The sequence below is a fragment of the Polypterus senegalus genome, chromosome 3 (genome assembly GCF_016835505.1).
Source record: "Polypterus senegalus isolate Bchr_013 chromosome 3, ASM1683550v1, whole genome shotgun sequence".
Classification (NCBI taxonomy): domain Eukaryota; kingdom Metazoa; phylum Chordata; class Cladistia; order Polypteriformes; family Polypteridae; genus Polypterus; species Polypterus senegalus.
Window position 1 is genome coordinate 290,161,120 of NC_053156.1, and position 15,016 is coordinate 290,176,135.

At 41.9% G+C, this 15,016-nt stretch overlaps 1 protein-coding gene across 1 annotated transcript; it reads left to right on the forward strand.

Moving 5' to 3' along the window:
- The first annotated feature begins 1,254 nt into the window (after positions 1 to 1,254).
- On the forward strand, positions 1,255 to 10,655 carry rabif (RAB interacting factor). Its single transcript, XM_039749418.1, has 2 exons — positions 1,255 to 1,476; positions 10,141 to 10,655. Exons 1-2 carry the CDS (start codon positions 1,354 to 1,356, stop codon positions 10,393 to 10,395), a joined length of 378 nt encoding a protein of 125 aa, XP_039605352.1. The 5' UTR covers positions 1,255 to 1,353; the 3' UTR covers positions 10,396 to 10,655.
- The last annotated feature ends 4,361 nt before the right edge of the window (positions 10,656 to 15,016 follow it).

Here is a 15,016-nt window from a genome sequence, read left to right on the forward strand (position 1 = left end):
GGGTGACCTGACGTGCTCTAGTGGGCACCATGGAGCTTAATTGGCATTTGCCATCGAATACCAGAATTGACAGAGCCACCACTGGCGCCCTGTGCTTTCCACAGATGAGAGCAGGTTCATCCTGAGCACATGTGACAGACGTGAAAGGGTCTGGAGAAGCCGTGGAGAACGTTATGCTTCCTGTGACATCGTTCGGCATGACCGGTTTGGCAGGAGGTCAGTGATGGTCTGGGGAGACATATCCATGGAGGGACACACAGACCTCTACAGGCTAGACAACGGAACCTTGACTGCCATTAGGTATCGGGATGAAATCCTTGGACCCACTGTCAGACCCTATGCTGGTGCAGTGGTTCCTGTGTTCCTCCTGGTGCACCACAATGCCCGGCCTCATTTGGCGAGAGGATGAAGGAATTGATACCATTGACAACCCCCGACCCCCATGCTCACTCACCTGACCTCAATCCAATAGAACACCTCTGGGTGGGATATTATGTTTGGGTCCATCTGACACCGTCAAGTTGCATCTCTGCCTGTTCAGGAGCTCAGTGATGCCCTGGTCCAGATCTGGGAGGAAATCCCCCAGGACACCATTCGTTATCCATTATCCAACCCGCTACATCCTAACTACAGGGTCACAGGTATCTGCTGGAGCCAATCCCAGCCAACACAGGGCGGAAAGCAGGAAACAAACCCCGGGGAGGGCGCCAGCCCACCGCAGAAGCATACAGTATGCCTCTGTTATATGTTATTGGTTTGAGATTCGTGTTAATATTTGTGATGCGCCATCTATTGGAATGACAGAGACATAGCAACCGCTGGAAAGACTAGGCACTTATGCTTTTATTAATATTGATGGTTCTGTCCCGCCTCCAACCTGAATGTTAAACTACGCCCATGATGATGACGCATTCGTGGCTAAAACATCGTGTTAGCGCAGTTACATAATTGTTCTTTATTGCACATTTATCTTGGAGTCGCGCAAATAAGCATTTCACTACATATTGTACTGTGTGTATGTAATTGTATGTGACAAAATTAAAATTTGATTTAAATACAGTGTGTAATTTGTTATATTACATTTATTTTCAGTGTTGTACAAAGAATGTGATGAAAACAGTCTAGTTAGATCTGTTTATTGTGTCCATGAATGTAAATAACAACAACTATTCACAATTGAACTTTTTGTTTCATTAGTGTAATTTTTGCTGACCTGTGATAAGCGGCCATTCGGAACCATAGAAGCGTTGCACTGCGTTGCTGTGCTTCCACCCGATCGTGTTTAACCGAAGGACGCGCCCGTGTGTAGCTGCCCTGCCTGCTGAACGAGTTGCCGCCGCCGCCGCCGCCGCCATGGAAGCGTCGGACCGCTCTGCGTTAGTGTCGGAGGAAGGCAAGAACAGCAAAAGCGTGCAGTGCGGCCGCTGCGGCTCCACTGTACTCAATGCGGGGGCCGCGCAGTTTGCGGAGAGACAGGTAAGCCCACCTGGGAACGTGTGCTGCTTGTCTTCGGCATGTGATAGGATAGCGTCTGAGGCAGTTGACTCCGGTATTTGTAATACCCCGCTTTTTAAATTTACTTCTGCATGCATAGCTTTTAAATAGCCGACGTAATGAAGTGTAAACTGAATTTTCGTATCTTTAGCGATAGTTTTCAGGCGCAGGAATTTGTGATTGATTAGGCTTTCGTTATGAATTATTGATGTATATGATAAAATGGTACATACGATACCATAAAAAAAAAACATTTAAAATATATATAACAGTACAAATAATACATTCGACTATTAAAGGTGGATAACGGAAAGAAATAAAGACATCAACAGTAATCTCAGAGTAGAAATCATTGTACACATCGGAAGACTATTAAGCAACTTCTTAGCTTTGTGGCTTATAATTTCACTAAAGAAATTGTACGTGTACGAAACATTCAGAAAGGAAAATAATACGTCTGATCAGTTTGTAGTTAGGAATGAAACTAATAATAATTGTTTGAAAATATGAATTGGCTTAAGTCGTCCTAATTACGGGTGTTCATAAGAAATGTAATGATTTACTTAGGATGTAATGATTTATTTTTGATTTTGCACATAATAAATAAGAGTAGCTGCTGTATTTGTAATATTAACATTTTCAGAAAGAAAGAATAACTTCTGATATAGCTAAAGCTAAAGAGAGCTGTCACAGTTGAGCATTCTAAAGGCCATTGATATGAAGGAGCCCCAATGGGGTGTTTTTTTTTTTTTTTAAATACACACTTCTCTATTGACCAGTCATTTGGTCAGTTTCTAGCTCACTTATTACTGAACATGGTCATGGCGGGTGTGCTGGAGTCTCCCCCAGCTAGCATAGGATACAAGGCAGGAACAAACCCGGGACAGGGCACCAGTCCATCGCAGGGTGAACACACACACACACACACACACAAGGGGCAATTTAGTGTCACCAATTCATCTAACCTGCATGTCATTGGACGGTGGTTACAAACTGATAGTCGAATTGAGACTTTAGAACTCTGAGCTCTAATACTTGATAGAAGAGAATGAGCAGGAAAACAGACACCTCAAAACAGTGACAGCAGGACACAGAACTTCAGAATCAAGTATAGTCTACTGAACAGGGTGACAAACGCCAATGATAAGGACAGCAAGGATAAGGGTCTTGTGGATGTAGTTGAGTGGGATTGCAAGTGAGATATATAAGACAATATCTGGAAAAGGAGGACACTGAGCCTTACACTGATTATAGTTTACTGGATGGAGGGGGAGACAGATGACAGTAACAAGCAGAGCAGATAGAGGGGGACATGAAGAGACTCGAAACTCCAGCTAATTTAGACATCAGTCCCACTGCCTCGGCTTTGCTTTAATATTGAATTTTAGTGCCCTGAATTTACGATTGGGACTGTAGAACTGTGGACTTTAATACACAGTAGAGCAGGGGGTTCTTATTCTCAGTCCTGGGGCCCCACTGTGGCTTCAGGGGTTTTTTTCAACCATATTCACAGCAACTGATAACTCTGATCTCATTTAATTAGCTTGTCTTTTTCTATTTTCAGCAGGACATGGAGCTTTAAAACTGAGGGGAGTTTGCTGAGCAGAGTGACAAACACCAATAATAAGCGTAGCAGAGATTAGAACAATCGAGACGAGAACAGGCCATTCAGCCCAACAAAGCTCGCCAGTCCTAGCCACTTATTTCTTCCAAAAAACATAAAGTCGAGTTTCCAAGGTCCCTAAAGTCTTACTGTCTACCACACTACTTGGTCGCTTATTCCAAGTGTCTGTTGTTTTTTGTGTAAAGAAAACTTCCTAATGTTTGTGCGAGATCTATCCTTACGTTTCCAACTGTGTCCCCGTGTTCTTGATGAACTCATTTTAAAATACGTTTTGATCCACTGTACTAATTCCCTTCATAATTTTAAACACTTCAGTCATGTCACCTCTTAATCCTCTTTCGCTTAAACTTTAAGGCTCAGCTCTTTTAATTTTTCCTCATAACTCATCCCCTGTAGTCCTCTAATCAGCCCAGTCGCTCTTCTCTGGACCTTTTCTAGTGCTGTTATGTCCTTTTTGTAGCCTGGAGACCAAAACTGCACCCAGGACTCCAGATGAGGCCTCACCAGCATGTTATAAAGACTGATTCTTGTGTCTGAGCCAACGATAGCAGCACTAGGGCCTTTGGGATTTAGTTTAGACATTTTCTGTGGGTGTTTTGATATTTTCTGTTGTTTAGCATTGGTTCTCATTGACATCCTTTGTGTTAGGTATTGTTGTATTTTGTTACAGTAACCATTTATCTTAGATGTCATAAAGTACAACACGGGGTAAATAACATTAAACAAATACTTTTAAAATGTTGATTTAATTATTAGAACCCAGGAAGTGTAAAAACAGGTGCTTCACAATCATAAAAAAAGAAAGGAGACTCCAAAAATGAAAAAAATATAGCCAGAGCAATTTACTATGTCAAAAGACAAGATGTACGACAGTAAACACTGAGTTGTTTAAAACTTAATAAATAAAATATTTTGCATCTCATATTGATTCCCAGGTGCCGGGATATGTAACTGACATGCTCTCCTTCATGGTACAGCACCTGGGAATTAAATGAAGATGCTTAAATAAGGCTTTAACAACCATAAAGGGCCTCCTCTAGCGAATCAAGCACCGTCTAAAAAACTAGTAACCACTGGCTGACCTCGCCAGATAAACCAGCCAGCCTTTTAACTTGATAATCTTGCACAGATATGCTGAACTCTGATCTGTTTCTGCCAAGCAAGTGATCTCCCTCTGGGTTTTTTTTTTTTTTTATCCCAAATGGTTATATAGTCATGTGAAAAAGTAAGTGCACCCTGTGGAAACTAATCATAATATCTTTATTGTCATTGTAACAAATACAAGGAAATTAGGTGCAGTCCCTGCGGTGTCAAAATATAAATAAATATAATTACGAAAGGATAAGAAGAATTAAGGTAGAACACAAACATTCAACGTAAGACCTTAATTGCACATGAAACACTATTGCACAAGATGTCATCTATTGCGCTGCTGCATTGGTGGTGATTAGGTGGCATTCAGTGCCCTAATAGCAACAGGCAGGAAACTGTTATTCAGTCTATTAGTCTTTGTTTTGATGCTCCTGTATCTTTTACCTGATGGCAACAGTTGGAACATGTCATGAGCGGGGTGTGAGGAGTCTTTTAAGATGTTTTCCGCTTAGGCAGGCAATGTGGTGTAGTGGCTGTAGGTTGTGGGTTCAAATCCTTTTACTGACACTGTGTGACCACAAGCAAGTCACTTGGCCTGCCTCTGCTCCAGTTGGAAAACCAAAAGGTATGTAACCAAGTGTATCATAAATGGAAGTCGCCTTGGATAAAGGCATTGGTCAACTAAGGAAATGGAAATGGAAACCGTAACCGTTGACTTTTTCAACATATTTGAACAGGTAAAATGGTAGATAGATCTTCATGCAAACAGTGCTTAAAGATAAAGGTGATCTACTTGAATGAAAATAGATAGATAGATACTTTATTAATCCCAGGGGGAAATTCACATACTCCAGCAGCAGCATACTGATAAAGAACAATATTAAATTAAAGAGTGATAACAATGCAGGTCTAACAGACAATAACTTTGTGTAATGTTAACGTTTACCCGCCTGGGTGGAATTGAAGAGTCGCATAGTGTGGGGTCTCCTCAGTCTGTCAGTGGAGCAGGACGGTGACAGCAGTCTGTGGCTGAAGCTGCTCCTCTGTCTGGAGATGATCCTGTTCAGTGGATGCAGTGGATTCTCCATGACTGACAGGAGTCTGCTCAGCGCCCGTCGCTCTGCCACAGATGTCAAACTGTCCAACTTTATTCCTACAATAGAGCCTGCCTTCCTAACAAGTTTGTCCAGGTGTGAGGCGTCCTTCATCTTTATGCTGCCTCCCCAGCACACCACCGTGTAGAAGAGGGCGCTCGCCACAACCGTCTGGTAGAACATCTGCAGCATCTTATTCCAAATGTTGAAGGACGCCAGCCTTTAAAGAAAGTATAGTTGGCTCTGTCCTCTCTTGCACAGAGCATCAGTATTGGCAGTCCAGTCCAATTTATCATCCCGCTGCACTCCCTGGCATTTATAGGTCTGCACCCTCTGCACAGTCACCTCTGGTGATCACGGGGTCCATGAGGGGCCTGGGCCTTCTAAAATCCACCACCAGTTCCTTGGTTTTTCTTTTGTTCAGTTGTAAGTGGTTTGAGTCGCACCATTTAACAAAGTCCTTGATTAGCTTCCTGTACTCCTCCTCCTACCCACTCCTGATGCAGCCCACGATAGCAGTGTCATCATCAAACGTGGTGGGACTCCAAATCATATTGGATGTCCGATGTATGTTGGCTGAACAGGATCAGTACAGTCCCCTGTGGCACTCCTGTGTTGCTGACCACAATGTCAGACCTGCAGTTTCCAAGACGCACATATTGAGGTCTGTCTGTAAGATAGTCCACGATCCATGCCACCAGGTGTGAATCTACTCCCATCTCAGTCAGCTTGTCCCTAAGGAGCAGAGGTTGGATGGTGTTGAAGGCGCCAGAGAAGTCCAGAAACATAATTCTTACAGCACCACTGCCTCTGTAGCATATATATGATGGCATCCTCCGCTCCCACCTTCTCCCAGTATGCGAACTGCAGAGGGTCGAGGGCGTGGCGGACCTGTGGCATCAGGTGGTGAAGCAGCAGAAAATGTAAGGACAATCTGCTTTTTTTTTTTTTTTAAATCATATTTATGTTGAATAAGTCAATAGATATAATGGGTCTATTGTGAAACAAGTATATCCACCCTTTGCCTCAGAAACTGGTTTTACACCCTTGAGCAGAAATGACTTCTTGTAGGTGTTTTGTGTAAAAGACCACCAGTCTCAGGCAGCGACTCGGTGAAGTTGTGAACACGTCCATGCAGTTCTTTCAGTTACAAGATGTTTGTGGGTTTCCATGCACTTACTGCCTATTTTTAAATCTCCACACAAGACTTCAATGAGATTTAAATCGGGGCTTTGACTAGGCCAGTCCATCACCTTCCATTTCTTCATTTTAAAGGCATTCCTTGGTTTGCTATTGTACTTCTGATCATTATTGTGCTGAAAGGTTCATATCCAGTTCAGTTTCAACTTTCAGACAGATGGCTTCCAATCTCCTTAAGTACATTTTGATATGATGCCGAATTCACGGTGGACTTTTGACTATAAGCTGCGTAGTCCCTGAGGCAATAACATTTTCACCACTGTGCTTCACAGCTGGTATGAGGTTCTTCTCCTGAAATGCTGCTTTCAGTTTGTGACAAACAACTCTTATCTTTGAGTCATATGTCCAGAGCACAGTATTCCAGTTGGCTCAAACTGTGGATCACGAACAATTTGTGCAGTTTCTAGCGATTAGTCACCACTTGCAGCTTGAGCAAGTGTCATTGCTCCATTATGACTGTCATCTGTGATTCCCCTAGGGGAAATGAACCCTTTCCAGGGTGAAGATTGGCCGCAATTCTAAGGGGGGAAGGGGATGACGATTGGTGGCTATTCTCCAAGGGTAAAATCCCAGGATGACGCATGAAAAGGAAAAATTGGGTTGCAAGATAAAAAAAAAAAAAAGGATAAGAACCACTGGCCTTGATGTTCAATGACAGACTGTAGTCTTGCTCCAATGTTCTTTTTGGACCACAAAGGCTTTTTCCAGGCACACATTATCTGCAGGTCAAATGTGTGCCGCCTCTTTCTGATTGTACAGTAGATGCATGTACTTTGACACCAGCAATGCAAGATTTTACTTACAGGTCCTATAATGAAATTTTGAGGTTCTTGGGGACTTCTTTTAGCATCAGATTGTCGGCTCTTGGGTTGAATTTGCTGGACTGACCAGTCCTGGACAAACTAACAGTCGATTGGGTACTTGTGTACTAAATGGACAGATGGAATGCCAAAAACGGAAGTGTTTTGAAAAATTCAAATATTAAATATATTAAAAATTTTAGTATTATATTAAAACAATATATATATATATATATATATATATATATATATATATATAATATTAAATATAACCCTAATTTGAATATTTTAAATATTCAAATATTCATTTCTGGGGTTGGAAAACTAGAGACACAAACTGAAGAGGGGAGGTTGTGTAAGGTTTCCCCCTACCCATTCTAGTTGTGGGCTCCGTGGGGGAGGTTTCACTGCTGTCCATTTAGTACACAAGTACTGTCGTTTGAAATTTGTACCACTAGTAGATTATTTTTCTTGCAGTGCAATGATTAGTTTTAAAGAATTTGCCGATCCTTTTAAATCCCTTGCTTCCTCCTAGATATCCACAACCTTCTTTCTGAGGGTTTCACAAAGCTCTTTTGATTTTAGCATGATGACCCCACAAATGCAAGAAGCAAATAGAACACCAGACCCTTAATATCTGCACATTTAACTAAGACAGGGTCAAGCTGCAGATTCTTCCTCTAAGGAGGTTCTAATCATTGGTACCTACAGTAATCTTGAAGACCTGATTCTAATATGATGGATTTGAAGTGCTGATAAATTAACTTACTTTTTCCACATGACAGATCTGCATTTTTGTTCATTTTGATGGTGAGAATGAATGCGTCATGTCAATTTTATGTGCCACTTATTCAAGTAGATCACCTTTATCAGTAGGCACTGTTTGCATTTTGCATGAATATCTATCTGTATGACTGCTAAAATATTTTGGGGAGTCAACAACTTCCACGGGTTGTACTTACTTTCTCACATGACTCTATATTATGATGTGAGAAGTACAAGTCAAGGGTGGGTTATATTTAAGTTATATAATGAACTACTGAGGTCTCCACTGGAGTAAAACACACACGTGGTCTCCAATTTACAAAAGAAAAAGCATAGTAGTGCTAGAGAAAGTCCCGAGAAGATCAATTCGGCTGACTCTGAGATTACAGGGAACAAGTTATGAAGAAAGATTTAAAGGGCAGAGCCTTTTCAGTTTAGTCAAAAGGATATTAGGAGGATACATGACTGAAGTATTCAAAAATCTGAAAGGAATTAGTGCAATCGGTCCCGCTAGTTAATTTAAAATGACTTCACATTTGGAAACGCAAGGGTTATTTTTGCACAAGTATTGGCAAGTTTTTCTTCACACACAGAACTTTAGACACATGGAAAAAGTGACCAAGTAGTGTGGTAGACAGTAGGACTCTAGGAACATTCAAAACCTGAATTGATGTTGTATTGGAGGAATTTCATGAATAGGATTACCAAGCTTGGAATGGCTAAATGCCCTGTTCTCATCAAACGTTTTTATAATGTTCAAAGTTTAAATTAAGCCAGAGTAGGATCATCCAAGAAGATCATGGTCTAAAGAGTGTTGGCTATCCAGGATCTGATTTTGACACCCCTGTTGTAGGGCATTCCCAAATCATTCTTAAGAAGGTATCTATAGATTTGGAAGAATAGAGAAAAAAAACACAAAGGATCTTCAGAAACACCAGGCTGCCACCATTTCTATGTGGGTGCAAGTGATGCTGTGGTGTCATGCCATTCTTTCACCTGATGTGCTGTACCACTTCTTTAGTTTGGTATGCTTTTATTTTTGGCTGGTGCCTTTATTCAAACTAACTTGCAAGGTCTGGGTGCTTTTATTTTTAATTTTTTTTTATCAGTCCAATTGGTACCCTTTTAGGTTAAAATACAGTGGTACCTTGAGATACGAGTGCCCCAACGTACAAGTTTTTTGAGATACGAGCCATCACTAAGTCGATTTTTTGCCTTGAGTTACGAGCCAAAATTTGAAATACGAGCCATCAAAGAGCTTGTCGCCTCACATGACAAGGAACTGACGACAAAGGAGTTGACGAAACTACAGACGCATCAACATACGGAGATTCTGCAGGAGATCGGTATCGCGGAGGAGGTTATCTCTTAAAGTGAGATAAAGGAAGTGTTTGCAACGTGGGAAAAAGTTTCGAACCTTAAAGAAAAGAAACACAGTGAAAAAGTTGCAAGTGATCGCGCAGCGGCGCTATTTAATGCCATTTGCCTAACTCATTTCAGAAACATTCTAGAGGGCAGGACTGAACAAAGCTCCTTGGACAGGTTTCTATTGAAACACCCTGCGAATGAAAGTGATGAAAGCGTGGCAAAAAAGAAAAAAACTAGTGAAGAAGAAAATTAAGTTAAGCCAAAGTGAAGTGAAAGGAAAAAAACATTACAATACGCTAATCGGCTTCGTCAACATCTGTTTATTTCTTTTGATTCTCTTTTATGTATTAGGTTTTATTTTGTTTGTATACAATATTTCTTCATTATAAATTTTTCTTATGTTGAAAACATTTAACAAAAAATAGGGGTGGTTTTTTGGGGGCTGGAACGAATTAATCTCATTTCAATTATGAGGAAAACTGATTTGAGATACAAGCATTTTGACTTACGAGCTCGGTCACGGAACGAATTAAACTCGTATCTCAAGGTATCGCTGTAATTTACTCGCAGGTACCCAGTGACTCGGAGGTTTACCAGCAGCGTTGTGGTTTTCTCAGTTTGATTTGTCTTTGCTCTTCATTTGTTTTTGTTCTGTAACCCGTCCGTCTTAGTAATCTATCCTTTTCTTTCCCATTTCCATCAGTTGTTTCTCCCATCAATGCAGAAAAAAACATCACTGGGTGATTCTGGACAAAAAGGAGATGGTGATGGAGACCTGCTGACAGACCACTGGCTCGTAGAGGACATGTACACCTTTGAAAATGTTGGCTTCACGAAAGACGTAGGCAACATCAAATACCTGATCTGTGCGGACTGTGAGATTGGGCCCATCGGCTGGCACTGCCTGGAAGACAAGAAGAGCTTTTACGTGGCACTTGACCGGGTCAAACATGTGTGAAGGCATCTGATGCATGCATGGAGAACTGGCTCTTCATTATGTGCTTTAAAGCCCGGTAACTCAACATTAAATTGAATTTGCCTTTCCCAGTTGGTAGGCTTGTGTTTTAATAACCACTTAGGAAGTTTTTATGTAGAGTTGTCTCATAAAACAGTCTTAAAAATCAGCCCTGCTTTTATTTGATGCTCATTAAGTGTCTTCAGGCTGTTAATGTGTAGCAGGGTGCAGTCCATTCCTAAATACACTTTTTTATTCAACTATTTTTGTGTGTTGTGTCTGCCTTGACATTTCTTCTCCATATTGAGTCATAGACATCTGTTGATCTAAAAATATGCTCACTGTGGCGAGGTACTGTTGGTCAAATCAGGAAATCCTGTAACGTCAGCAGGAAATCTTGACGTGATGCTTCAAAGGACAGGATTATATGGTACCTAGCTGAAAACAAGTCTTGTGTTGTTTAGACCGTATAGGCATCTGGGTGTGGTCTTAAGAAACTTTTCTTTATCTCAGATTTGCCATGAAATAATTCTCACTTGGCTGTTAGCTTGTTAGCCTCCTGCATCTCCTGTTCCAAAGACTGAGCATCAGTGACTTTGTGTTGAGCTATAGAGTCAATCTTGTATCCGGAATAGAGACCAGTGCAGACTGGTTTAGATGTAGGGGTTCTAAATTTAATACAGATCAGTAACAATTAAAATGGAGAGAAAAAAAGGAACAGCCCGGAAATACAAAACAAGTCAGTTTCAGTAATAATACTGGGCCTTTCCCTAAACCTCAATAAACAACAATAGAATATTGACACATTTAGAAATGTTACTTTGTGACAGTTGTATACACTAATACACATGCACAGAGAGCAAGGTAAAACCGGAGTCCAATTCCTTGTATGTGTAAATATATACTTGGCCAATAAAGCTGGTTCTGATTCTTATTTACTTGACTGTGAAGATGGAAGCTCGTCTAAGATTGGTTCTGGCAATACTTCTGGCATCACCCCTGCCTACTAGGAATCATTTGCAGGTCACCCATGTCGACAGAGACTTTGGTAAATGCATTCCCTAGCCGTCACGGAGTGGGATCATTAAATGTGGTGGTAGGAAAATGCCACTGCCTTCTAGTGGTCTTGGGGAATATACAGGGTATTCAGACCCCTTCTCTTTTTAAAATTTTATGTTGCTGCATTGTGCTAAAATTGTTTAAATTAATTTTTCCCCACATCAAGCAACACTCAATACCCCAGAATGACAAAGCAAAAGCAGGATACTTAGAAATATTTGATTAAAAATCTAAAACTGAAATTTTACATGCTTTCAGTCCATTTCCTCAGAGAGTTAAAACTTCTCTGTTGTTTTCTTGCGTTTTAAAGTGATCCGCTTTGCACACCTGGATTTGGGGATTTTCTGCCATTCTTCTCTGCTCATCCTCTTGAGCTCTGTGAGCTTGGAAGGGACAGCGTTAGTTGTCAGCTATTTTCAGATCTCTCCAGAGATGTTTCATTGGGTTCAAGTCTAGTTTCTTACAGTGCAACTAAAGGGCATTCACACACTTGTCCCTAAACCAGACGTCTGTCTTTGCTTTGGAAGGTGAATCTTTGGTCCTGCGTGACGTCCGTAGCACTCTGGAGTCGGTTTTTATTAAGGATATCTTTATTCTTGACTCAGTTCAGTCTTCCCTCAACCATGATTGGTCTCACAGTCCCAAAGTCAGCAGCATGATGTGCTACCAGCATGCTTCACTGTTCAAATGGAATTGGTGATTAGTGGTGCCTGGTGTCTTCCAGATATGAACTTTAGAAACTAGGCCACACAGTTCAATCTTGGTTTCATCAGACTAGAGAATCTTGATTTTCTCATTCCGAGTCCTTTAGATGCCTTTTTGTAGACTTCAAGTGGGCTTTCATGTATCTTTTACTGAGGAGAGGCTTCTTTCTGGCTGCTTTGCCATAAAACCCAGAATGGTGAAGTGTTGCAGTGATGCTTGTCCTCCTGGAAGTCCCTCCCATCTCTACAAAGGTTATCTGAAGTTTAACTAGAGTAACCATTTGGTTCTTGGTCACCTCTCTTACCATGGTGTTTTTTTTTCCTTCTCTCCTCTGATTACTCGGTTTTGCTAGGTGGCCAGCGCTAGGAAGAGTTGTTGTTTTTTCCAAACTTCTTCCATTTAAGAAATATGGAGACCATTGAGCTGTTGGGAACCTTCTGTTCTGTAGACGCTTTTTTTTTTTTGTAGCCTTCCTCAGATCTGTGCCTCAACACAGTCCTGTTACTGACCTCTGCAGGCATTTCCTTTCACCTCATGGTTTGTTTTTTCATTAACTGTGTACATTCTGTAGACTGGTGTGTGCTTTTCTTAATCACACCCAGTCAGCTGAGTTAACCACAGGTGGACTCGGAACAAGCAATAGAATGGGATGCACCTGACGCAAAGCAAAGTTTTTGAGTACTTGTGTGAAAGTGATTGTATATATATGTGTTTGTGTGTGTTTGTGTACACACACACACACACACACACTTACAGTCATATGAAAAAGTTTGGAAACCCCTCTCAGCCTGCATAATAATTGACTCTCCTTTCAACACAAAAGATAACAGTGGTATGTCTTTCATTTCCTAGGAACATCTGAGTACTGCGGTGTTTTCCGAACAAAGATTTTTAGTGACGCAGTATTTAGTTGTATGAAATGAAATCAAATGTGAAAAACTGGCTGTGCACAAATGTGGGTCCCTTTGTCATTGTGCTGATTTGAATGCCTGTCACTGCTGATTACTTGTAACACCAAATTGGTTGGATGACCTTGTTAAGCCTTGAACTTTACAGACAGGAGTGTCCAATCGTGAGTGGTAAAAGGTATTTAAGGTGGTCAATTACAAGTTGTGCTTCCTTCCCTTTGACTCTCCTCTGAAGAGTGACAGACAGCATGGGATCCTCAAAGCAACTCTCCAAAGATCTGAAAACAAAGATTGTTGAGTCTCCTGGTTTAGGGGAAGGCTACAAAAAGCCATCTCAGAGGTTTAAACTGTCAGTTTCAAGTGTAAGGAATGGAATCAGGAAATGGAAGGCCACAGGCACAGTTGCTGTTAAACCAACTCGGGTCTGGCAGGCCAAGAAAAATACAGGAGCAGCATATGGCAGGATTGTGAGAATGGTTACAGACAACCCACAGATCACCTCCAAAGACCTGCAAGAACATCTCGCTGCAGATGGTGTATCTGTACATCGTTCTACAATTCAGCGCAATTTGCACAAAGAACATCTGTATGGCAGGGGGATGAGAAAGAAGCCCTTTCTGCACTCACGTTGCCACAAACAGAGTCGCTTGTTGTACTCAAATGCTCATTTAGACAAGTCAGATTCATTTTGGAACAAAGTGCTTTGGACTGATGAGGCACAAATTGAGTTGTTTGGTCCTAACAAAAAACACTTTGCATGGCGGAAGAAGAACACCACATTCCAAGATTAACACCTGCTACCTACTGTCAAATGTGGTGGAGGTCCCATCATGCTGTAGGGCTGTGTGGCTAGTTCAGGGACTGGGGCCCTTGTTAAAGTCGAGGGCCGGATGAATTCAACCCAATAGCAACAAATTCTTCAGGATAATGTTCAGGCATCAGTCACAAAGTTGAAGTTACGCAGGGGTTGGATATTCCAACAAGACAATGACCCAAAACACAGTTCGAAATCTACAAAGGCATTCATGCAGCATGTGTTCATGTGTTTGTGTGTGCATGAGACATAAGGTCAGGACAGGTCAGGTTGGAGGGCATGCACTGGTACAACGTGTTGCTACACCCTCCACACGACAAAACAGCTTTGGGTCCTGGTTGGCAACCCCCCAGGCAGACACGCAGTCCACTCCCACCCCCTCAGAAGTGACCTGTCTGTCTGCCGCAGCCAGGTGTTATGTGGGCGGCCCCTTGGTCTGGTCCAGCCACTCGAGTCCTCAGCAATGAGAATTCTGCAAGCTGGATCACCCTCAGGGAATCGTTCCACATGGCTGTAGTGTCGTAACTGACGCTCCCTCACAATGCAGGTCATGTGCCTCATTTGAGCAATACAAAGTCAAACCAGTGGGAACCAAGGATTCTCCAAAGAATATGAACATATGAAGGAGTCCAGTCTTCATCACGAGTCACTGGATATTGTCCTTGTCTCGCAACCATATAGCAAGATAGGAAGCACCAGGACTCTAAAGACTTGGACCTTCGTCCTTTTGCATAGATATTGGGAGTACCACACGCACCTTTACAGTGACCTTATGACCCGATTGCTCTCCCAATCCATCTACTGACTTCATAGGAAGAGTCACCAGAGACACGAATGTCACTGCTGAGGTAAGTAACCTGCTCGATGAGGTCGACGCTCTCTCCGCAAACAGACACACTGCTGATGGCCGTGCCCAAGAGGTCATTAAAAGCCTGGATGTTGGATTTTATGAGGATGCTTCACAAGCCCAGACACTCAGACCCCTCATTCAGTCTCTCGAGAGTCCTGATCAGAGTCTCCACTGACTCCAAGAAGATCACAGCATCGTCGGTAAAGTCAAGATCAGTGAATCTTTCTTCACCAACAGATGCCTCACAGCTGCCAGACCCCACCAACTTCCCCAACACCCTGTCCATGC